Genomic DNA, 25,106 nt, shown 5'->3' with positions numbered 1-25,106 from the left:
CTCAATAATCTGGCATTACATCCTATATAGTCTTTGCATTTAACTGTGTGTGTGTTTGGAACATGTGAGCACTATTGTACACGCTTGTGTGCACTGCTGGTATTTTACATGTTTCACTGCACCGTGAGCTTATTTGGTTATCTGGGAAGCCTCATTTAAAACGCACAGTGGCCGATAACTCGGACTCGTTAATGAGGCTGTTTGTCAACGCGCTCTTTCTTTGAAATGGCTCGAGCATTTTTCTTTGAATTAACCAATTAGGGTCAATTTGCCGTCCATCGGAAGCCACAGCTTCATCCTGGTTTCACAACCAAATAAGCAGATAACTGAAAGAGTTATAACTGAGTTATTCATACAGTGCATCACAAGTAACTTAGAAGTAGAAGAATTAAAAATATATATATGTATATATGTGTGTGTATATATGTATATGTGTATATATGTGTATATATGTATGTATGTGTATGTATATATGTATATATATATGTGTATATATATGTATATATATATATATATATATATATATATGTGTGTGTAGATCCACCCTACTTTTTTTTTTTTTTCCTGGCAAAGCCAGTGTAGAGTAATTAACACGTTTCCTTGTATTTAAAGGGATGGTTAAATTTTTTGTTGTTTCGGTTGTATGAGTTATTGACACGTTAATAACACAGATTTTGGCGAGCAAGCTGCTGAGTGCCATTCCTGTGAAAGCAGCCTGGGATGTGGAAACTTGCTGTTAGCAGGGACAGAAGGAAAAAGCGACCATTAGCAACATTAAAAAAGATTACAGAACATTACAAAACATATGCCCGCTTAGGTCTATTATATCGTAACATTATTTCAATTGCTTTATTTGACTGTTAGACAGCCTTTTATGGCTAGAGACGGAAGTTTGTAAACCATTCACACTCGCTCACACCAAACTCCATGGAGAAAAAAACAGTATTTTTATTTTTTTTTTTTTAGCTTGCAGCATCATAGAAGCTGCTGCTGCCTTGTTTGATAAGTTTGTGTCACTTTGCTAAATCTGAACCAAAGGTTGCAAAAAATTCACAAAATTATACATTTGAACCTGATTGATGGAGGCACCAATGGATCAACAATCTCCTGTGTCATGGTGTAAAATCATACAATTCCTCTATGGACTTTGGTGAGGGGAGTGACCTAAGCTTAGGTGAGCCTGTTAAATGGTTGAAATCTATTTTACCCACCGTCCCAGCTGGCAGCCATGTTAACAAGCAGGTTTCCGGGTCCCAGGTTGGGTTACAGAATCTAATCTTGTGTCAATACCTCATACAACAAAACCACAGATCTGAAGGATACCTGAAATGAGTCCTTATTGGTTGTTTACACAGGTTGTATCAAACATGTTAAATAATCCAATCACTTCAGAGACTGATCAAGAATAATGCGAAAGCAAAATTTCATTTCATTTTTCGATTCCATTGTGCTATAAAATCCCCTTCAGCTCCTACTTGGGATTTTTTTTTTTTTTTTTTTTTAATCCGCTGACTTTGTTAAGACAGAAATGAAGAAAGTCTGAGACCGTATTGTTTGCGGACAACATGGGCTGCTGCATCTCTGTCAGGGAGAAGGGCAGTCCATCAAAAATATATCCCCAGCCTCCAGGCAAATGAGAAATAAATCGTGTCTTAAACGCTTAAGTTGCTGCAATAATGAAATCCTAAATGCCACTGGAGGCTGATATTTCACAGGTCTTTACTCACCGTCTTCCCTAATGGTTGACAGGTGAGTCTGAGTGGCCGTCACACTCGTATTCCGTACCGTGGACTGTGTGAGGTGAGGTCTGCCACATGTGGCTGATGCTGTGAGAGACGTGCATCATATTATCATCCTTTTATTTGTATTTATTCATCAAATCTCTCATTGAGATTAAGATCTCTTTTCACCAACACAGTTGTATAACAAAAAGCAACAGAAGCCAATTTTGAACATTATTGAACATTCCTAAAACAATGGTTTACCCAATGGTAAAATTGTGAAATGCGTGTAAAGCAAAACACATCCCTAGTGGAAAGGGAACTTGGCTAGTTACTGGAGAGTTGCAGGTTCGAGTCCAGGTTTAAAAAAAAAAAAAGGGCTGTGGTACCCCTGAGCAAGGTACCCAATCCCCATTGCTCTTCATGCGCTGCTCCTAATTGTAGTTAGGGGTGAAAATCACAGGCTATGATACAATGGTCCGCGATACCAATACTGTAATTTAATGTAATGTACAATGTATTGATGGACAGATATCGTTATGTATCGCTATGTGATTAACTGAAGAAAACAAAATGTCCCTGAAAAGTTAAAAGTGCAGGATTTCTCTATTTATTCACAACATGAAGAACCAGATGCATAAAGTCCTAAAGTCGGTGAGTAAAACTGGCAGGAACTGTTTACTTTAGAGCTACTTGGTTTATTAATTAAAATATTTATCTGCAGATTATTTTGTGTAATCCCTGGGTTTATTCCTTGTTTTTTTTTGAGTGGGCACTATTTTTTTTTATATATTTTTTGTAGACATTTTAGATCTCTTGGAAAATAATGCTGACATGAAAAGGTGTTTGATTATCAGAATATTTCCATTTCTACCTTTTTGTAATTTGTCTTAATATGAGCTTAATATGTGCTCTCAGTGCCTCTCAGGCGAGGTTGGATGAGTTAACGGTCAAACATTTCCTCAATGCATTTTTCTTTATTTTTTCTTATTAAGTGAAAAAAAGTAACAACACCAGACAGACAGATAGACAGATTGACAGATGGACGTCTTTGTCCAGCCCCTCCCTGACGGGGGAGAGCCTGTGAAATGACAGTGTCACACACAGCAGCACTTTGTTGTCACTTTTGGAGTGAAGGGCGTAAAAGAGTCTTGTTCTGTCACGCCGGCTGTCATTTCTGCTGACATTTAGATTGACCATGTGTTCTGGATATTTATAGCCAGAGATGCGAGTCATTGAAGCGCGGGCTCTTTACATTTTTGTCTTGCATCATTTTACTAAAATTGAAAATCGAGTTTTACGGCCTGCTGTCAAGAAGTTTATGTTTTTCTTCAATGTGTTTTCACTGCGAGTACACTAACTAAAATAAAGACGGATTAGAGTGAATTTTTTGGGGCATATTAGTTTATAACCCAAGGTTAAAATGAGTAGATTTTGTCATCTTGTGGGCTGCTTATTATATACTATCACAAATGTGATAGAATATTGCTTTAAATGCACGTTTAAACACATTTCATCCATGTTTTTTGTCTTTATTCTCTCTCAGGTTCTGATTACGATCTACTGGTTGGGCCGCAAAGCTCAGCTCGACTCCTCCTACAGTGGTCCTCAGCTGAACTTCAAGGCCTTTGAGGGACTGTTAGGGTTGGCTTTGAGCAAGGTGAGCTGCCCCTCTAGGTTATTCTTACAGTTTGTAATCCTTTTATTTTATTTTTTATGATATTAACCCTTCAAAATCCAGTCTCTGGACGAGGGCAGTAGCGTTTTGATAAAAGACGACTGGCACCAGGAGAGGGAGGAGCCCCAGCACGTGAGACCGAGCTACAGGAGACAGAACTCTGTGGACGGTGACGCCATGGACTCCCACACACTCCGGACAAACGGTGAAGGTATTTTTTATTAACATTAACACTATTTAAAAGTTTGTGGTGCACAAACTTCCAAAACAGAAATCCCCTTCTGTTAGGTAGTTAGGTAGTTGACGATTCATTTAGTAATCGTTTAATAATCGAATAATTGTTTCAGCTCTGTTTATCTTTATTTTTAAGTCTGTGCTGGACCATGGTGGTGTGTTATATAGCTCACATAGTCTACGTAGTGGCGGATTAGTGGCTAGCGTTGTTGCCGCACAGCAAGAAGGTCACCTGTTAGAATCCCAGTTCCTGTGTGGAGTTTGCACGTTCTCCTGATTTGCGCATGGGTTTTCTGGTTTAACTGGACTCTCTAAAGAAGTGCCTAAGTGTCGCTCGTCTCCATATGTTTGTCCCACGATGAACTGGCTTCCTGTCCAGACCTGCCTTTCGCCCCATGTCAGCTGGGATTGGCGCCAGCTACCCCCGCGACCCTCATGTAGAGGTTAAAGCTGTAGACACTGAATGAATGAAAGTCCATCTTACACCTTTTAGGTCTTCAGAAAAGTACAGGTAGTTACAGCCTTCAGTTCCAGGACTTATTCCTATTGTCGGTACCTTGGGTCTGTACTGAACTAGGGGGGAAAAGGCATTTAGATATGAGGCCTGGAAGAACCTACAAAACGTATGAAAGTGAAGGATCTGCTCTCATTTAACGCTTTCAAAATGTTCTTAAATGACTTGGAGGCAGTAACATCTGGCTGTAGGTGTTTTTGCTTGATTGCACTTTATGTATTCTGCATGTTGTATGGTTGAATAGTTGTAACCTTGTCATGGCCAGGACACTCTGTTGCAAAAGAGATTTTTAATCTCAATGAGTTTTACTCCTGGTTAAATAAAAAAAAACTTTTCTAAAGGCCTCGTGTCTGCTGTGGAAGAAATAAGTTTTTAAAAAGAAATGTCCTCATCAGAAAACCATGAATTATAATAACTCTTTTTTTCCCTCTTATTCCATTTGCCCTCATGTTACACTGGATCATTGTATTTCTCTCCAGAAGCTGCTGATTCTCCCTTTTCATTTTTTGCATTTTTCTGCACTTGGTCATGCTGGGTGTCGGTGCGCGTCAATGATAGATCGTGTTAAGTTCCACACCATGATGGAAAAAAAGCTCTGTGTGTGACAGGAGAGGGTGAAATATTTGGCACAAAACTCCCTAAAGGCTGAGCTGTGCGAAGACTCGCTCATCCACACTAAAGGTTTCTCTGTGTTTTGTCATTTATTCTAATCTGAAGTTGTACTTTTTAGCTTTTCTTTCTTTGCGGCTCATTTTTCCATGCGTCTGTGCAGGTTGTGGGAGTGATGCGGAAGCTGAGCAGGTCTTCAGAATGGCGTCCTCGCAGTCCTCCGTCCATCAGAACAAAGGCCACGTCCCGGCGCCGCTGCTGCGAAGAAAACAAGGACAAGTAGAGAATGGAAGGGGCTGCACCAGTCCCATCGCCAGGTACTGTAAATATGACGGCTACTGCACAGAGAAAGTTCACACGCAGGTTCTAATTTACTCACATCTATGTATATGTATAACAAATGTGTAGCAACTGGATTATTAGTTGCTCTGATTCAATGTTCTTTTTGGATAACTATGATCTGGATGAGTGAGAATCTTCACAGTAAAATGTGTTTGTTTTATTTAAACATCTCATGATTTATATATGATTAAATTGAAATAATCTGGACACAAGTTGCACATAAACACTGACAATATTCATGATTTTGGAGCTTATTAACCTCAAATTTCAGCATGGCAGTAACTTCTTTCTTGATCTTGTGACATTACAACTTTTTTCTTTTTATTTAACACTATTTTTATATTTTTAAAAGTAACCTCATCTACAGATTAATCATGTCTGGGGTTTTTGAAACTGAGTCAGTTTCTCTTCGCCACACACTCTTTTTTTTAGTCACCATAGTAACACAGATGACTGTGTTTGGCTGGGTAACACACGTCAGGGGGTCAGTTTGATCAGCAGCTTTCTGCATCCACGGGGAAGCAGCACTTCATCTGTCCAAACAGCCTGTCATCTCTCCGGGGTCGAGACAAGTGCCCGACAAAAGTCGAGTAACTTTTTAGAGAAGTACGTGACAGTTAACTTTTAAGATGTCTTTTTGTCTTTTGTCTTGAATGACTATGAATCGATGGAAGTTAAGAAAATGTCCAGTTTGTCGAGTCTACTTGGCTTTGTTCAGTTACGCCGATGCCCGTGGAGTGGTCTCAGATTTAAAGGAATACTTCGCCGATTAGCATTTCTGAATGTGTGTCAATGTAATGTCAGAATGTAAACAGTGTCCGCTATCTTTGCTAACGATTGCGTTAACGGGACCAAGAAGAATGAAGATATTTCTCGACTCTCAAAAATACTACCCCTGTCCTAGTGAAGTATTCATTTAAATGCATGTTAATTATAGGACTTACTAAAGAATAGAACTAGCCGAGCAATTGAATTCATTAATTCATTTATCTGTCATAATTAACTGGCAGACTCACAGTCTATTTTTCTCTTGGCACCTTGCAGCAGCACAGTGCTGCCTCGTCTATAGCCACAGGTGACAGTGTGTATATATATATATATATATATATATATATATATATATATATATATATATATATATATATATATATATATATATTTTATTTTATTTATTTTATTTTATTTTTTTTTTTTCCCCTCTACATTTTTCTATAGATGCAGTAAATATTGTTTTACTTCAAAAAAAAATCGCTTAAATAGAAAAATAATAGTGCATTCTATATTCAATGCTGCCATTACAGGTTCACATTACCCATTACAGTACAGGTTTCAAGTTAAGTTGAAAAATATTGAAAGAAATCTTCAAATCATGAGGTACGAGGTGATTTGCATCCCATATAATATGCTGTGGGGTCAGGTAGACGGAAAGCTCTTATCTTCATATTCCTCCACACTACATTTCTACTCCACAGCTCCGAAATTACACGAACCCTGTGTCACCCCATCCTTTATCCTCAAAAGAATTTGTGAATTTGCATAAACCGTGAATGAATCATCAGTCACACTTCTGCCTTTTGTAAATTATGAAGCAGCTTCGAGATGTTTGTGATCGTTCCTGAGACGCTTCGCGTTATTATTCCACCCAAAGTGATGCCTCTGTGATCATCACCGTCAGCTGTGAGTAAACACAGATGTTGGATATACCACTCTATACTGCAGCGGAGAAGATTCGCCCGTCTCTCTTCGGCTCCGCCTCGCTCCGCCTGCCGAGTGCGTCTTTGATGAAGAGCTTCTCCAGTGGGCTCTCTGCGACGAAGACTCGGAAGAAGACGACGCCGAGGCTGACCCCGTCCTCGATGACTTGTATCTCCGCTGGGTGCGGCAGACTCTTCATCAAACGTCCTCTAATCCCAACCATGACCGTTTCTTACCCCAATACTGGACACCCGAAGAAGAGACCCGCGTGCGGACAATCTACCTGGGCTCCCAGAAAAGACCCTGGTATCGTAAAATGCTCGGCTTCAGGTCCGTTGTCTGCTTTTACCGCTGTCTGATGCTCGGCAGTGCTAACGTAGCAAGTGTGAAAGCAAACTAATGCCGAACTAATGTCAGGCTACACAATCTTTTCAGATCACCCAACCAATCATCATGATGTACGTGATGACTGACAGTAAGGAAGAGGGGCGTGTCCGCGGTGGCCGAGCTAGATAACACTGTCTGAAAATTTCAGACTATAAAGATGGGGGGGGAGCAGCAACGGCATTTCATTTTTCATTCTGGACAATTTATATCCTTTTATAGGAGCAGAATATTTGCTACACAGTCGGAGCGCTGTGTTTTTTAAACAGGAAAGTTGTTCAAAAGATGTAAAATGATTACATCAGACCATATAAAGTGGATGTGGTCTTCTGCTTTGCTGGCTGAAGACAACCTAGAAAATGATGTAAATTTTGTTCCCATTTTACTCTTGCCTGTGCAGCAACAAGGGCCTTTCTGCATGGAGTTTGCATGTTCTCCCCGTGTGTGCGCGGGTTTTCTCCGGTTTCCTCCCACTGTCCAAAAACTTGCTGTTTTGGGGGATTAGGCATATCGGACACTCTAAATGGATCAAGTGTGAGAGTGAATGGTTGTCTGTACCCCGCCTTTCGCCCTATGTCTGTCCAGCTGGGATTGGCACCAGCGTCCCCTGCAACCCTCATGTGGAGGATAAAGTAGTAGAAGGTTAGAGCCGCAACTAACGATTATTTTCATAATCGATTAATCCGTCGATTATTTTCTCGATTAATCGTTTGGTCTTCAGAATATCAGAAAACCTTAAAAAATGTTGATCGTTGTTCGTCAAACCTGAATGATGATTTCTTTGTTATCCAGAGCAAAGAAATGAAGAAAATACTCACATTTAAGAAGCTTAAACAATCCGAAATATTGTTTTAATCATGAAAAAAGCTTCAAACCTACTATTCAATTATCAAGTTAGTTGTCGATTAATTTAGTAATCGATTAAAAATCGATTAATCGTTTCAGCTCTATCTATAGAAGATGTTTCCATTTTGTGGGAAAAGAAGAGCACAGCACGTATGAGTGGACACCAGTGTGATTGACAGCTGGTATATCTAATAGTTGGCTGTAAATCCTTAACATGGCGTCAGCCAAATTGGGAATCTGAAGGCTTCAAAACAGGAATCCATTACTGTTTGCCACTTTCTTCACACTGATATCCAGATTAGGAAATGATTAAGTTTGAGAAAGCAGTATAAACAGTGTGTATAATACACAAACAACACCAAATGTATCACTCTTTGTTCTCTTTGTTTGTGTATGATTGAGCATGATCTCTTCTTGGACAATGTTGCCAAGATGACGTTGAAGGCAAAAATCAAACATGCCAGACTTTGTTAGGAGGTAATGAGGCGTCCCTGATGTGACGGTGGTTCTTGTTCAAGTATGACATATTACATGATTGGATGAAAAGATTGGATTTCAGTACTGAATCCTACATTTAATGGCTTGGGATACAATCATAGTTATGAAGTCTGACCTTGGCATAATACAAGACACAGCAGGAGCTGTTTTTGCCATTTTGCTTATTGTCCAAGTGGACATTACTTGGCTGAATTGAACACTTTTGCAGTAATATGACTCTTGACACTTTTTGTGTTTGACACCAAAATGACCTACTTTGGACAGGTTATATATCCAGCTTATCTGCACTGATGAAAGACTAAAACCTTAATATTTTTGCTTCTTTTTTTGGTTTCCAAACCCTGTATCACCTTGACTTTTGAAAAAGGTTCTTGTTCTCATTTTGTCTTCCTTTTCTTTGACCGTAGCCTAAAAGCTTTGAGATCTTCAGAGGAGAAGTTTGACTTCTCTGCAGCATCTGGAGAGAGAGGCACAAACGCCATCAGAGAGCCTTCCTATTCAACCTGATCATTCCCTCCCCCCTCCTCTCTCCTGAAGATCCATACTCCGTGCACTCATAACACCAAACACTACACATGATGCACAGTGCAAGCTCTACTCTACTCATGATCTCATTGTGTGCCACAGTGGCAATTTGCATCTTTTTTTTCACTGGGAAAACAGTATCGTATCAGACACACATTGCAAAATTTAATGCAAATCTTGCTTGTTTATCAAATGTTTTTGTCTTCTTATTAGGCAAATTATATGTGCTTTGAATTTGAATTTCTTTTGGGTTATTTTCCTAAGCACCGCATGTTGTCATTATCTGGCATTTTACTCCGGCACCTTTTTATAGTGCTGATGACTCTGTGACGGCGTCATGCAGAGTGACTCATTAGCCCATAATGACTCATGGTACTGTATGATAGCCATAACAGAATCCTGTTATTTATAAACGCTGCTCGTGCCGGGCATGTTTTTCCCAGTCACCCACCTGTGCTCTGATATGGTATGATGCTGTGGAATAATAAAAGTCACAGAAACGGACGAAAATATTCTGCACTATTTCAATTTTGTCAACATGTTCTTCAGTGTGTGTGTGTGTGTTTAGTCATATTTGTTTGCGGCTCTTTAATCTTCTGTAAATATAGTTGGTCTTATATTTTAGTAATCCTCACATTCACCATTTGAGACTATGCCAGTAAACTCTGCTTTTGTATTAAGTTTATTTTGTAACGGTAGTTCTGGTCTGTGCGTCTTCATGTCTGTTTCTTTGGTTCTATAGAGTGTATGAAAACCAGGTCAGGCCTGAGAGACCAGTTCAGGTCAACCCTGGCTGGATTTGGTGAGTCCAACCATTTTTGTGAGAAGGTGTCCGTGGCTGCTCTGATCTTTCCTACTTTGCTTGTCCTTCGTCCGTGTCTTGGCTTTGGTTTGTTTTCAGCTTGGCTACAAAGGAAATTACGCCGCAAACATCGCCTTTGCTTGTTAATGATGGAGCATTTGGTTCACTTTCTGCTAATTGTCTGGGCAGAAACTTGCCGGAGGACTTCACGACAAAACTTAGACGATTGATTGTGATCACAACCTTGGTTTTTCCTCGAATCAAATTTGTGTAAATAGGTTTACGATATTCCACCCACTAAATGTTGCAGTAAGTTATTGGAATGACAAGTCTGACATCCTCTGTTGCCCACAGCAGTGGAGTCAAAGCTGTTGTTATCTCGACAGCAGCATCTGTTGCCGTTTATACTGCTGCGCTGTTTGACTTGCTTGGTACACTGCCGCTCACACTTGATTAAGGATTCTGTTGTCTGAATGCAGAATGTGTCGTGCCGCTGCAGTTAATGCCGTTGCCGCTCATGTATTGTGTGCGTATAGTAACTAGTTGACACATTCCTCACGCTTGCTCTGCTACAAGGCTCTCTAAAGTGACGGCGGCATTGTTTTTATATTCTATATCCATTATTCATTTCCATGTTCTGTTTCTTTGTGTGGCTTTTAAACAGGAGCAAATCACTCAGCGACATCCCGATGGTTTACCCCGTGCGGAAACTTCCTAAAGACAACGCCACTGGCGATGTGGAGCAGGACGCTAACGCGGCAAGAGAGTGGAATAAAGAGAACACGCAGAAGAGCAATGTTACTGCCAAGGACAGTGAGGCTCAGTGGCAGGATGTAAGTCAAGAGTCAAACTCATATCATCCTTTTAAATGTCCAGTGTGTTAGAATTAGTGACATCTAATAGTCCGACTGCTGGTTGTAACTTACTAAAAGGACTCCTCCACTCACCTTCCCCTTTCCCAAGTGCATCAAAAAAAGATGGTGGCCTTTGCATAAAACCAAATGTCAACTTTAAAATGCAAAACACACACTGTCAGGACTGCCGTAGAAACATGTTAGTCTCTGTAAAGCAAGGCCCTTGCCTAAATTACATATAACAATCTTGTTTAAAGGCGATGAACACCAAACTTTTATTTCAAAGCTATCAAACTTATACAAACAAACTTATAGTTTCATTTACTCACACTCGGCATCTTCAGGGCCAAAAATGTCCAATCCATATAATTCAGCAAACTGAAAAAGTTACTTTTCACCTTAGATTAATTAATTTTTTTCAAACTAACATTAGTCCTGATCAGTAAAAGAGAAATACTTGCAGTGTTTTCGGAATAAGTTCCTTTATAATACAACACTGCCACCTGCTGGAACATAAGGATGATTAAATGTATGCCAAACAATGAAAGAACCGCAGAATCGAAGAATAATCACATGGAATGCATGATTCTGTGTTCTAGTAACAGGGGGATTAAACATTTATAATGGGTTTAAAAAATGCCTTATATTGCAGTATATGAACAACAAACACAAGTTTTATTGTTTTTGTTTCAGGACTTCACAAAGTGGAAGAATCGTCGCACGAGCTTCAAGTCTGACCTCCGCAGGAAGTCACAAGACAGAGAGCACGTCATTAGCCAGATGACCAATGCAGCCGTGACCAACTTTGCCAAGACTGACTCATTAAAGAGGTACGACCCTGCTTATACTTGCAGAGGCTTTATGCATGAAAAGCTACGTTGAAGTCCTGTAACATGACCCCACCCCCTCACACCCCCACCTCCACCGTTTTCTGCATCCTTTATTACATTGGCCCCTCTTCTCTTACATACCAATTCCTCAGAGACCAGCAGTCGCCACGGAAGAATAACACCTGCCCCCCGTCTTCACTCCGCCCTACGTCAAAATCACCAAGCTCTGTTCTGCGACCTCACACTCGAGCTCTGCTGGCCCGCAGCTACGCCACTGAGGCGCCGTTCTCCCCCACGGCTTCAACTGTTCCCTATAATTCAACCCACACACAGGTAAATGTAACCCTCTGGAAGTAATGAGTGTATTACGTACTATTTCACTGCAGAAATTGTTGACTTATTTCTCCCCAGGGATCGTCACTTGGGGCCATGCCTGCTTCTGATGCGATCATCTTGGGGGAGGACGCCCACTATTCCTCCTTGGCCTCAGACCTCATAAATGCAGCCACTCCTGACTACCCTTTTAGCTCACAGACTCAAGTCAAAGTCCAGGGTAGCGCGGCTCCTTTCTTGCCCACACCTGAACTGGCTCGGCCCAAAATTTCCACCCTGGTCACAACGTTGAATCACAAGGAAATTGCACTCTGCCATCATCCGATGGATATGTCCCACCAGAACCCCAAGTCCCAGGAAGAGGAGAGCCACAAGAAAACTTGGGAACCATTTGTGGGGAAAGATAAAGGCGAGCAGCAGGCGACAGGAGTCCACAAGTACTTGTCCAGAGCTGGGACGTGGTCAGGCTCAGCCAGTCTGCCCCGTGGATTCCGACGGTCTGAGGGCTCGTCGCGGCTCTCGTCTGCGATCACAGCCAGACCCTATGGAACCAAGCCGTCAAGGGTGTCGTCACTGCCGAGAGTGTGCAGTGTGAGTGAACGGTCTACACCATGACATCTGAACTTGTTAAATGAGTCCTCATGTGTTAAATTTACATTAACATAAGGCATCCAGATTATTGATTTGGAGGCAGAGTGTCTGATGTGCTTACATGCACCATTCATTCAAATCCAATGAGTTTTTGAGATATTATTTATTTATTTATTTTTATTTATTTTTTTACAGTTTTGCCCATTAAAAATGGGAAGACTATTCCCAACATTTTGGACCAGGGCATACCACCTAAAAAACAACTAATTTGAGTTCAAAATATACAGCCTAGAAGCGTGACTGTCTGAAGTAATTACCGCATAAATCCAGCAGAGGGTGCGGTGGGCACAGCCGGGCTATAGATCCACTTTGTGAAGGTTGAGAACATACTGTAAGCAAGCTAAACCAAATCAAGGGACAGCCCTAAAAATGACCAGTAGTTTGTCTTAAGCTGGGGGACACACTGCAAGATTGAAAAGTGTGTAGTGTGTCCCCAGCTTCTCTGGATGTTTAGCTCTCAGGAACCAGCCACATAGATTTTATCTAGTTGTTTTCATCAAGGAGTTTTTTTTTTTTTTTGCCAGTTTCTGTCTCTTTTGTAAGCGATATGATTCAGTAAGTGAAGAGGGTCAAAAAGCCCAAATATCGGTGATGGTGTGCAGATTCAACAGTTGTTATCCTCGCGAGATACGAGTGTACTGACACGGTGTGAAAACCGAGTGGCCTTGGTGGAGGTTTGTTGAGTGCTTTCTCTAGTTGGTACAATAAGAGCATCTCCTGTTTTTGTGTGAGTGGGCACATGCTGCATGTGCTAAACGTCAGTGAGCTTGTGTTACCTTTGCTTTCTTGCGTCTCCCACCTCATTAATAATAGAAATGCTGCCGCAGCATATGCAACAGTGTCAACTCACTTACAGGCTCACACATGTTTATTTCCATTAATGCCCGGTGTTTGCTGGACATCAAATATCAAGCTGTTTTGAATGGTATCCCTCTGTATTGTCCCTTTCTCGTCGTCTCCAGGTGGATGCCAACTGTGGTTTGCTGTTGAATTGTGACAACGAAGAATCTCTTCCTTCACCCACCAAATCTTTGCTGAAAAGGCAGTCTGCCGCGAGTCATCTGAGGAGTCAGCACGAGGCTTGGATCCGAGAGAAGAAAGACAACCAGGCGAAGCAGAATGGCGAGGAGGAGGAGGAGGAGGAGAAGAAGAAGAAAGTGGCCGCTCTCTCCAGCCAGGCCTTCAACACCAACAGAGATGACCATCATTCCTCCATCCAAACCCAGCCACGACCGCAACCCAGTTCAAACTTCAAGTCAAACCATCACTACAAAAGCTCAGCTCTGCCTTCTACAAAGGTATTATTTGTTGTCAGTATTCATTTCAGTACACAGCTTACTGTGTGTATATTAATGCACTGTCAACATTGTAATCTTTCTCTCTTGGATAAGGTTTTGTTACCTCCACCAGTGTTGTGTTTTCATTGGAATGGGTTTGTCCTGTTAGCAACATCCTTGCTTACAGAAAGAGCTTACCAATTAATGATATCACATTATTTTAACCATAAAAGAGCCAGAAAATGATCTTGTAAGAAAGTGCTTTTGCCCATTTTGAAGAAAAACAAAATGTTTTATTTAGAAAACATATTGTAGTTGTACACAAACACTGGATTTTGTGTCTTAAATCTGAAATTTGAACAGTATAAATACATTTAAGTTAACATTTGTTTGAGTTTTTGTCTCGGTGTCCAAAACATTTAAACTAAGTACAGGCATTTTTCCAACTCTCGCTGATTTACGGGCCTTTCTGCAACAGTGAGAGTGAAATTACCGTAATAACCACACGTTGCTTTTGACGTGCAACTTCTCAGCTTTCAGAAACTGTTCTGTATTTTCTGAACGAGGACACAAGGGATAGGCCAAGGTGGAGGCAGATGATTCACTGTGGTAACCACTAGAGGGAGGAGCCAAAAAGAAGCAGACACTAATTGAACATTGAGCTACATCAACTGGTCATGAGTAAATGATCAGAGAGGCATGTAGAGGAGAAAGGCCCAATTAAAATAAAATGACTTAGTTAGAGCTGCAAAGAACGATTATTTTCATAATGGATTAAACTGTTTGTTTTCAAGATTAATCGATTATTCCATAAAATGTCAGAAAACTAAAAATACCTTGATCAGTGTTTGTCAAACCTGGTTATTGATGATGTTCTCGAATGTCTTGTTTTGTCCACAAACCAAAATGATTAAGTTTTAATGATTTCTTTTATATGGAGCAAAGAAACTAGAAAATGTTCACATTTGAGAAGCTGAAACAAACTGAAATCTTGTTTTAGTCGTGACGAAAAGGTGGCTTAAGTTCATTTAGTGATCGATAAATAAGCGATTAACCAAGTAATTGTTTAAGCTCTAGACTTCTCACTTTAATATTTGCCATTTCCGTAACAGCAAAAATGATTTTGAATGAGAAAACCAGCCATTTGTAAGATTTCAATAAATTGATGAATAAATCACTACTTAATTTTTAGGCCTTTTATTTAAAAATGCTTACACATAATGGAATTTTATACAGCAATAAAAAAAAATAAAAAAAAACTCCTGTGACCCAAATCTGGATCCTGACCCAGTCTCCAGGCATGACTGTAGTAGACGAGGTGTGTGTCTCACTGTATTTGTGTAGCACAACTCTAACATCTCTGATTTCCCCCAGGAAGAGCATGATATTGGATCATAGGGTGTCACCTTTACCTGTGTGTGTGTGTGTGTGTGTGTGTGTGTTTCAGGTGGATCACAGTAACATGAGGGTGAGCCTCACACTCAAACCCCACAGCAGACCAGACTTTGGTCTTCAAACTCACTGGGACTCCGCAGGCGTGAGAGTAAAATCTGTTCAACCCGGTAAGACATTTTTCTTATATATTTAACTCTCTACTGCTAAAGAGAATTTTGTCACATGAATAATAAATCGACGTCGGGCCGAAATAATGTGGTGATTAGGTCACTGGATGTTGTAGAGACACGAACAGACGGGGATAACGTGGATGCATTGTGCTCGTGTAACTGTCGTCAGTCTGCACTTACAACAGCGGGCCATGCACAAACCTGACAGTTCACATTTACAGAATAGAGATATGTAAAATGTTAGCGGGTCAAGTGCTCAAGTCAAAATGATCGTGCGGCGGAGAAAGGAACAGGAAATGTGCAAAAGAAATTATAGACCTTTTATTGTCCAAACTGTTCATAATAATCACATACACCAGAGGAGAAATGATAATTCGGGTAGTTTTCACCTGCCGCACACACTCTAGATGCGTCATGTGTGATTTAAAACTCGGCCATAAATGTTTAATTCGATGTGCGAGAGGTGTCACTTAACTCGCTGCTGTGCAGTTTTGCTTTACTGGCCTACTTTTCAGCAGCCTCGTCTCTCAGTTTGTGCCAAGCGTATATTTCCTGAAGCTGGTCCCTCTGTAACGTTCCTGTCCATGCTCTTATCTTGTTTTTCTTCTTCTTTTTCTCCCCCCTCCCTCCCCCCTCCCTCTCCCCTCCTCAGGCAGTCCAGCAGAGCTCTGCCAGCTGTGTGTGGACGATGAGATCGTGGCGGTCGATGGCGCGGCGGTGGCACTCCTGAACTACGACCAGTGGAAGGATAAAATGACATCTGCCCTGCAGAGCGGCAGTCTGACGATGGACATACGACGCTATGGCAACAAGGGTAATATAATGAGCTTAAAGGAAGAAAGGGCAGAAAGTAGTGTCTTTTGCCACCACCTTGAAATAATTTTTGTCGCCTTCAATGGCTGCTTGTTGTCGTTAGATTGGAGCAGCACTGAGGGGAGTCATCACGCCCAGCCAGGCCACGGCCGGCTGACCCTCAATCTGACCGCGGCGGCACCTGTGCTGAGAGGTTGTGCCGATCACCATGCCAACAGCGCCGCCTCCACAGACCCCACAGTCGCCCAAGCGTTGAAATTCAACGGGCAGACGGACAATGTAAGCAATATTTTTGGACAGTTTAAGCCAAGAAGTGATGTCGTCGGGTGAATCTTAGTTTTCTCTCACCTGCCCACAGGTTGTACAAGATGCAGTCATGGATGGAGGGCTTGTAGACAACCACAGGAAGACGACCACAAGTAAAGGTAATAGCGGACGTCAGAAAAGTGGCTGTAGGAGTAACTCCTCACATACTGTATTTGCTTAATGTACTCTCTCATCCTTCCCCCCTGCATGTAGATTATAGTAAAATTGTTATGAAAAATCAGGAAAGGAGGGCAGAGTTTTTCAAACATGAAGGTAAAAATTTACAGTTTTCCTTGCGCAATAGCTTTGGTGGCTTCTGCTTGGCTTGGTTAAATGGTTTAAAGTTCCATTCTTTAAGGATTAATGACATCTAATGGTGAGACTGCAGATTATAACACGTGTAGTACTCAAAGAAGAATGACATGTGTGGGAAAGATGTCATTCTTCTTTGTTTGCATTATGACAGGGCCCTTGCCTCACATATAATAATAAAAATAATAATAAATAAAATAACAAAAAGGCTTATTTTAAGGCTACAACATCAAATTATTCTATTTTAAAGCGATTATTCACATATACAAAGAGCTTCTGGCCAGAACACCCTCCTTATGTTACACGCTGAACCTGCATAGTGACTGGATGGCATCTGTGGGTGTGTACGTGAATTGTACTTCAAAAACTTTTAGAACCGCTCCGGTTAAAAACGGTTCGACAGCGCAGCTGCAGCGCGGCTACAGTGTAATCCTGGGGGGAAACTCTGACTTTCTTCCTTATGTCCTCTCAAAGTGCCTCGACATCGCTTGAACGTGGGCAACAATCTGGCAACAGACGACTCGCAATGTGGCGATCGACTTCTGCTCAAGACTCCCGAGAATTCCCAGGAGACGTAAAGAGTTGTTTCAGGAAGACTTTGGAGCCTTCTGAGGAATAATTCCAGCAGCGTCTCATCTCTGGCTCTCACTTTATCTTCCTGCAACAACTCTCGAGTCCCTGTGAGAGTTGAGTCTCGCTAATTCTGATCCTTACAATAGCAATTTGAGGCATTTATTGGTGAAAACAAGCACTTTTATCGCACGTAATGAAGAACGTATCAGTTGCTCCATTGGTGTACTCTGTAGCCGTTGCTGCTGCGTTGTGGCTGTCGGCCAAACCAATCTACTGGACCAGGTCTAGTAGTAATTCAAGTCTTTGTAGGTGCTTCTCAGTTACACACACACATACCCCCATAATAATAATTCAAGAATATTTATCTGGCTGTGTTTTAATTAGTAACTTCCTTATTCTGATGCACAGTGACTTACCGATGCTGTAATGCTGTCCTTTTGTGGTTTTTATTTAATCTGATGTGTGGCTTCTCTCTGCAGGCTCTGCAGGCTTCAGCTCATGGGTTTACTTGTGTGGTAAATGGTTTCCCACTGTGTGCCGTGTACTTCTTTAACTGTACTTAGGAGTCTGCGACTACGGCACGCTCAAATTCATGCCAGCGTGGTCGCGTTTGTCACGTGACATTGTGCAGTGTTTGTGTTTTGGTTTCACTTCATCGACTAGTTTTCTGAAAGTCCCTGCTTTTGATTTCACCTCCTTCAGTGTGTGTGTGTGTGTGTGTGTGTGTGAGTGAGTGCCCTTGAGCCAAGATGCTTAACTGCTTTCCGATGCTGTGTCAACAGTCTGTGAATCTGCGAGAGAATAAATCCAGATTTTACAGAAGAATGCTGCAGATTGGTCCGGGATCAGTAGGATTTACAAAGTCTGGGGGAACTTTTTTCACGTGTCACCCCTGTGAGGGGAAATAAAAGCAGAGATTTATTATGCATTATGTTTTTTTTTCTCTGCTAAAGTGTCCCCAGCCTTTCTGTGTGACCTTTTGCGATATTAATCCCAATCACCTTGTGTCATGTTTGTCTTTTTCCTCACACAGGAGGCTCAGAGTCTGCAATATCTGACGTAAGTTACCATAATGCCTCCTCTATGCATGTTCAAACACAAGCTATCTCTGTGCGTGTGTATGTGTACTTGTATTAGGACGTTTTCCGGCATAAACACTGACCTTGTCGGGACCAGCAGTCCTCATCGAGACACAAACTTGGACCTAATGAGGCAGAACCTCATTTCTGAGGAGTTTAGGGCTCAAGATTTGAATTGTGGTTAGGTTAAGGTTAGGGTTAGGTATTTACTGGTTATGGATAAGGCTTTGTTTAGGCTGTTCAAATAAAGAAATCAGTGTAACCCTATAAAGTGCACAGTTTTGGAGCTCTGCGTGTGTGTGTGTGTGCATCCTCAGCTTCAGGTGCCATCCCTCAGCCCCGCCTCATCCAGCTCGTTGTGGGACCGCGAGGAGGAGCGACGGCGTCAGGAGAAGTGGCAGGAAGAGCAGGAGCGCCTCCTACAGGTGCAGTCTGGACACAGCGTCCTCACACTGAGGAGTTTTATTCCCCCTATTCATCTAAATAATCCCCCCCCCACGTTCCTCTCAGGAGCAATACCAGCGAGATCAGGAGAGGCTTGAAGCCGAGTGGCAGCGGGCACAGCGAGATGCAGGGGGGGACACGTGCAGACAGTCACAGGTAAAGCGGAGAAGTTTTATATTGATTTAATTTATATAGCACATTTCATGCAAAGATATGTGCCTAAATGTGGTTTACACAATCAAATAAAAACATGCAATGAAAGAAAAAATAGTTTTATTAGATATTTAAAGCCATATTAAAAAGATACGTTTTAAGTTTCTTTGAGTTTCACCAGAGCTCTTGAGTAAGAGGGGAATAAATTATTTAAAATCTTATAAATGAGTGTTTTTTGCATCGTTTAAAAGTTTTTTTGGCAGACTGGTAAAAAGAAATCTCAATAATCTAGACGCCATCTAAATAAAGAATGTTGAAAAAGTTAAAAGTTGATGTAATAACACGTTTCAAAGTAATTATATCAGATATTGGGTTTATAAATTTACCTCAGAAAGCACGTTTTATTGCTCCCCAAGAATGAGGTTGATGAATAGTAATTTCTTCACTAATCAGAGTCTAGGTTCCTAATTTCCCTAATAATGGAGTCCCAGTGGAACCAACTCTGGTTGTTTGTTTATTTTCTCTAAAACAAAAAATGGCAAAACATTGGTCTGGACAAGCAGCAAGGTACAGTGACACTCATGAATGAGATGCAATTAAGAAACAACATCTCAGTACAAACGGATAAATAATCCAAACAACAATAAGGTCGCAATCACAGTTATAGTGAGAACACGGCTGCAGAGCAGGAGTTGAAGGCGAACTAAAGGACAATACCCGCGAGCACCAAAGCCGCCGTGGAGTTAGGGAAGTGAAGATTATCGTGTCCACATTTCCATAAAGCGTCCCTCTGAAGCATGAAAGCAGACGGGTCAGGTGTTCAGGGGGGCGGGGGCATTACGTGATTATCCAGAATCCAGGCTCGGGATAGCCCGGAGCAAACGGAGACGATCCGAATGCAAAGCAGCACCAAATATTTTTCTCATATCTTGTAAAATGTCCAGTAGGCTTGTATAGGTACCTACTAAGATTTTACATTTTGGTTTATGTTAATGAAGGAGCTGCAGACGGTGCAGAATTTTAAATGTGTGTGTGTGTGTGTGTATTTGAAGCAGAACAGAGGTTCCGTCGGCACACACCTGCAGGTGAATACACAGACTCACAAAGCCAGCGAGAAAAAACAGCCGACACCTGACAGAGATGAGCCGAAAGAAGACGCGGGATCCAAACCCATGAGTGACGTTCATGCACGTGGACGTCAGAGTGACAAGAACACTGAACATGACTGGTAAAGTAACTTTATCCACCGTTATCGTCCGGTCTCTTTCATCCATGCAGAACGTAAAAGTGTATTATTTATTTATTTTAACTGCTGAATGTGCTGTGCTTCCTGCTGCTTGTGCTGGGCTTTGATGCTGCTCACGTTTTTACCTCAGGGCTGTGGATTCTTGTGGCTTTGCTCAGCTGTCTCCTGCGCACAGGTCAGAACAAAATGAGCTCCATTTCCCCTTATTTTCTTTAAAAAAGAAATAAATAAAAAAGCTGCCTTGAAGCCGACATCTGCTTGCAAACCAGTTGAGTTTAGTTTTGTAGAATAATGTGGATTTTGTCTGTCTATATTTCTTAGGGCAAAGTCTCTGTCCACCTCAGCATTAGCCGGCTGCCACAAACAGAAAAGAGGTTTGTGTCTCTGTCTCTGTGCTCTGAGCTCTGTGGATGGACCGGGTTCTAAACCTACGCTAACCTACCGTGATGGTTGCAGGTGATCAGAGGAAAACCAAAGCAGCACAGTCGCTGTCTAAGGTGGAGCTGGAAAGGCAGCAGATCTTGGAGGAGATGAAGAAAAGGACCCAGCTCCTCACCGACAACAGCTGGATACGTCAGCGCAGCGGCAGCTTCTACAAGGAGCCGGTCTGTGTCGGGGCTCCGCTGAAGAGGTGGGATCTGTTTGTCGTTTTCGGTGAAGTGATGGTGCTTTCAATCTGCATCAGAAGTCAGAGCTGTTGTCAAGCCATGTTGGAATCCTGTGTCACAGTTTTGTCTGACTTTTTGAGCCGGAAAGTTGACTTGAGGGGGTGTCGCAGCTGAACTTTGTCTTAAACTTTCATTTACCAGTGGGAGTAATAATGGCGTCAGAGTGCCATTATTTGTTTTTCCTTTTCTTTGGACATATTGTCCTCGGAAGTGGCCGTAAACTCGGGGGCCAGGCTGTTGAAAGCACTCAAAGTGACTCATTGCCTTTCTTTCAGTTCAGCCTTTCATATAACGGCGATGCATTAGTGCAGTAAAGTGCTACTGTATGGTCAGGCACATTCAGCCCTGCTCTCTCTGCCCCTGTCACATAAAGGTTAAAGCACATGGTTCCAAGTCTCCTCGAGATCCTTGAACGTTTTTTGAAAATCGCCCTAAATAGACATGGGGGTCATTGAAAATGCTTGAATTCTGTGCAAGAAAGAAATGAAGTTGATATTTAGCTAAATGTCTCCCTCCCTCCCTAACTCCAATAAATGGAAACCATGTGCAGGCAACAAAGACACTGATTTGCCGACTTCCTGCAACAGTGAGAGTAAAATTACCGTAATAACCACATGTTGACTTTGACGTGCAACTTCTCAGCTTTCAGGAAAACAAAACGTCCTTGAATTTGAGGGAATTGGTCCTGAAAAGTCCTTGAAAGGTCCTTAAATTTGATATCAACCAAGGTGTGGTAACCCTGAAACCAGCAGTGCAGTTACCTACAAAAACGCACACATGATGGACTTACCTAATTAGTTTCCTTATGAAAATGACATTTTATTTGTAAAAACAAATACTTTTGGTGAAAGTACAAGTTCGGTCCAAAAAAAAAAAACGGTGGTCATTTATCCTTGCACATTTTTTGTTTCTTATAGAGAGATGTTTTGTCAACTATGATGTCTTCCTTCTCTTGCAGGTACGAGTCTCTGGACTTCCTGGACACTCTGCGTCAGTCCCCGGTCTCGGCATCCACATTCGGTCTCCCGCGTCCACACTCTGCGGCCGCGGGTTACTGCGCTCCGACCAGGAACTCCTCCTCCCGCTACAGCACCGGAGGAATTTCATCCCGGAAACAGGCTGCATCCATGGACGGGCCTTATCACGGCAACAGGCGAGTAATTCATATACAGCTCAGTGGTGGATGTAGAGATTAGATACTGTACATGTCTTTTAGTCTTTATCAGTCTGACTGTAGGTGCTTGCTGGATTCAGTCTCTCTGACACTGTTTTGTGCCTCCTATCTGGGTACAGTGTCTGTCGCAGTGGTCACATTTTTCACACTAAGAGTCGAAATAGAGATGAAGAGAGAAATACCAGAGGAGCCCAGGTTTAGAAAACATATGCTCATTAACATGGAGATGTCAAAGTCCACTGCTCCACACGTTACATACACACACACACAGCAGTCATATTTATTAATAAACATAGAATGCATATTTACAGTAAGTTCAGATATCACTGTCTTAAAGCATCTTTTAAAGATTATAGATTCTCTCCTGTGAACTTTAACATTAACCGAGAAACAAAACACAGGTCAAACAAAAGAAACCATCAAGTCAGTTAATGCAAAGGACTGCAGTTCCCAGTCTTGGTCAGTGGGGTGCGCTGTGGTGCCCAGATAATGTCATTACTCAGACCAGAGGAGAGGAACAAACCTGTGTTTGCTCACACTTCATAATCTGCATCATATGTCTGTGTCAAGGTCAAAGTTCAAGATGCCATTTAAATCATTTGCTCTTTTGGTCCATTTTCCTCTAATTTGGTGACATTTGTAGCCACAGTATGAGTTTGTTCTTGAGTACATGTTTTTGCTTGTTTAACACACTCCAGTGTTATAGAATGTGAATATGAGATTTTCTGCCTAGAATTTATTTTGATATTTTGATCATTTATTAACTTATTTAAAAAAAAAAAAATACAATTGATTAATAAAAGGTCTAATTTTTCAGCTTTTTTAAATGTGAATATGTTCTGGTTTCTTTGCACCATGTAACACAAAAGTAAATCACGAAAATATTTCGGTTTGTGGACAAAATAATACATTATTTCAAGATTTAGCCAATGCCAATCAACATTTTTCTACATCTTATGAACCAAGAAGTTATTGATTGGTTGGAGTCCCCACCAGGCCTGACCCAGCCCCATTGCTTCCTAGAATAAAGAGCACTGCTCAGTGGCTGCCCACTGCTCCTAATTCTAGGAAGGTTCCCAGTAGAGGAATGAGTTTAATCCAGAAGAATTTCCCTAAGGGAATGAATAAAGTATATAAAAATAAAGTAAATAAAAAAATAATTGAGGGATTAATTGATGATTAAAAAGTTGCAGCCCTTTATCGATCTTTAACAAAGGTGGCTGTGCTTCTCCTTTTAATGGTGTCGTGATGGAACACTAGCTGCATCTGTGTTACTTGTAGTTTTTTAAATCCCTTTAATATTATAAGTGAATTGCAATATTTAAAGTGTACATTTTGACAGCACTATACAACCTATAGGCCCTTGAAAATCCTTGAATGAAAATATGATGTACCTTCTGTGCCACAATGGAAATCTGCCGTTCTACGCGTTTCAGAGTTAGTTGTGCTTTTTCTCACTGTGACACAGCACAATTAACATCAATTTTAAGTGTGGTAACAGTGAATAAAATTGACACTTGGTTTGGTTTTTGAGCCCGGAAAGAGCTCGACTTTGATGTTTTTCGTCTTTTTCTCCTCGTTCCTCAGTGTGTGGTCCGCCTCCGACATCTCAGAAGAACGGAAACTGGAGCCCAGGTTTGACACGAGAAGCCCCACTGTGAGCTCTGCCGTGTCCCACTCCAGTGTGAGTATCAGTCCCGGTGACACGATTGGTGTCGTGTTTCTGTCTCTCACTCAGTTTTCTGTACATCGTTCCTGTCAATCATCTCTCTCTCAAAATCACGATATAATCTGTTGTGTTAACATTTTTTTAGACACCTGTGTCGCCTCTGTGTGACCAACACGCTGTACTCCAGATTACAGAGTAAGCAGCCGGAAAACCTTTTGGAAACAAAGTGGAAACACCGTCCACGCGGCCAAGCCTTTCACCGTCATGGTTAAAAGTGTAAAAGTCTGTGATTATGAAATCTTGACAATCTGAATCCACATAGTAACTTTTTTATTTTGAGGAAACCTTTAGATTAATATATGAAATAAAGTAGTAGTGTTTTATTTTAATGGTTGTCATATTATCTCTGTGTTATCTTTTGATCTTTCCCTAAAAGTGCATTAAATGTCTCAGTTATCTCATGTTTTGGTGGCACAGTTTAATCTCGTACTGACGCACTCTGTTCTGTTGAACTCTCATCACCAAGAGCACAACTGGGGGGGAAAATCAATAGGTTATTTATGTATTTGTCACGTTAAAAAAATGGTTCTTAGCTGAAATATTTTTTCTAAATAAAGTGCACTGAACATTAGCTACAGTATGCATTTGTTTGCTGTTCATTTATGCACCACATGATGGCGTCATTGGTCTCATGGCTAAATAAAGGAAGGTGTTGAGGTCCTAACATTAGAATAATGTGGATACATTTGCTAAACGGTGTGTTTGGAAACATTAAAACTTGGATACATAACTGTGGTGGTGGTTATGCAGCTTCAAAGATGCATCGTTTGCATGTTTTACAACAATACTGGACAAAGAACACACTGTATTTTTGCCCTTTTTATTTTATCATCACCATCAAACTTTATTATACCAATGTGGGGAATTTGATTGTTGCCAGGCGGAGGACACGTCATAAAATAAATGAAGTACATAATACGACACGGTGAAAAACATGCAAATGCAGAGTGAAGTTTATATAATGTATGAAAACTTCTCCGATTATAAAATTGGTCTGAATTCTCTGCAGTAAGAAACTGCAACAATAAAAAATAAGCTTTTGTATTTACAACACTTTTAAAAACAGTTTAAAGTGCTTTAGTTTACATTACAGGGTACAAATAATGAAATGCAATGGCACAAAAGTAATACCTGAAAATACTAGACCAGGAAAATGAAGTTCATAAAGTTTGATCATGTTTATTTCTGTTTAAAAAAGAATTATTTAATTTAATTTAATTGTTTTCTCCATTAATAAGTCTTTTGTCCAAA

General features: G+C 41.1%; 1 protein-coding gene across 7 annotated transcripts in view; it reads left to right on the top strand.

Moving 5' to 3' along the window:
- Positions 1-24,432, top strand: part of LOC131459943 (LIM domain only protein 7-like) — a 36,453-nt gene extending 12,021 nt beyond the window's left edge. For 2 of the 7 annotated variants that reach the window (XM_058630115.1, XM_058630116.1), the window contains 24 exons: positions 3,268-3,381; positions 3,463-3,610; positions 4,920-5,073; positions 9,789-9,848; positions 10,513-10,681; positions 11,396-11,532; positions 11,685-11,865; positions 11,944-12,456; positions 13,479-13,814; positions 15,241-15,355; positions 16,011-16,172; positions 16,275-16,450; positions 16,530-16,596; positions 16,691-16,750; positions 18,396-18,421; positions 18,759-18,866; positions 18,952-19,041; positions 20,091-20,266; positions 20,415-20,459; positions 20,606-20,658; positions 20,741-20,915; positions 21,911-22,105; positions 23,714-23,810; positions 23,941-24,432. In XM_058630115.1, coding sequence (XP_058486098.1) covers positions 3,268-3,381; positions 3,463-3,610; positions 4,920-5,073; positions 9,789-9,848; positions 10,513-10,681; positions 11,396-11,532; positions 11,685-11,865; positions 11,944-12,456; positions 13,479-13,814; positions 15,241-15,355; positions 16,011-16,172; positions 16,275-16,450; positions 16,530-16,596; positions 16,691-16,750; positions 18,396-18,421; positions 18,759-18,866; positions 18,952-19,041; positions 20,091-20,266; positions 20,415-20,459; positions 20,606-20,658; positions 20,741-20,915; positions 21,911-22,105; positions 23,714-23,810; positions 23,941-23,994 — 3,411 coding nt within the window. In that variant the 3' untranslated portion in view covers positions 23,995-24,432. The remainder of the gene's footprint in view (positions 1-3,267; positions 3,382-3,462; positions 3,611-4,919; positions 5,074-9,788; positions 9,849-10,512; positions 10,682-11,395; positions 11,533-11,684; positions 11,866-11,943; positions 12,457-13,478; positions 13,815-15,240; positions 15,356-16,010; positions 16,173-16,274; positions 16,451-16,529; positions 16,597-16,690; positions 16,751-18,395; positions 18,422-18,758; positions 18,867-18,951; positions 19,042-20,090; positions 20,267-20,414; positions 20,460-20,605; positions 20,659-20,740; positions 20,916-21,910; positions 22,106-23,713; positions 23,811-23,940) is intronic. The other 5 variants (XM_058630118.1, XM_058630117.1, XM_058630121.1 and 2 more) reach the window with 5 other exon arrangements.
- The last annotated feature ends 674 nt before the right edge of the window (positions 24,433-25,106 follow it).

The sequence above is a fragment of the Solea solea genome, chromosome 5 (assembly GCF_958295425.1).
Source record: "Solea solea chromosome 5, fSolSol10.1, whole genome shotgun sequence".
In the NCBI taxonomy this organism is placed as follows: Eukaryota; Metazoa; Chordata; class Actinopteri; order Pleuronectiformes; family Soleidae; genus Solea; species Solea solea.
The sequence above is the reverse complement of the archived record's forward strand: the minus strand, read 5'-3'. Positions and strand labels throughout refer to the sequence as shown.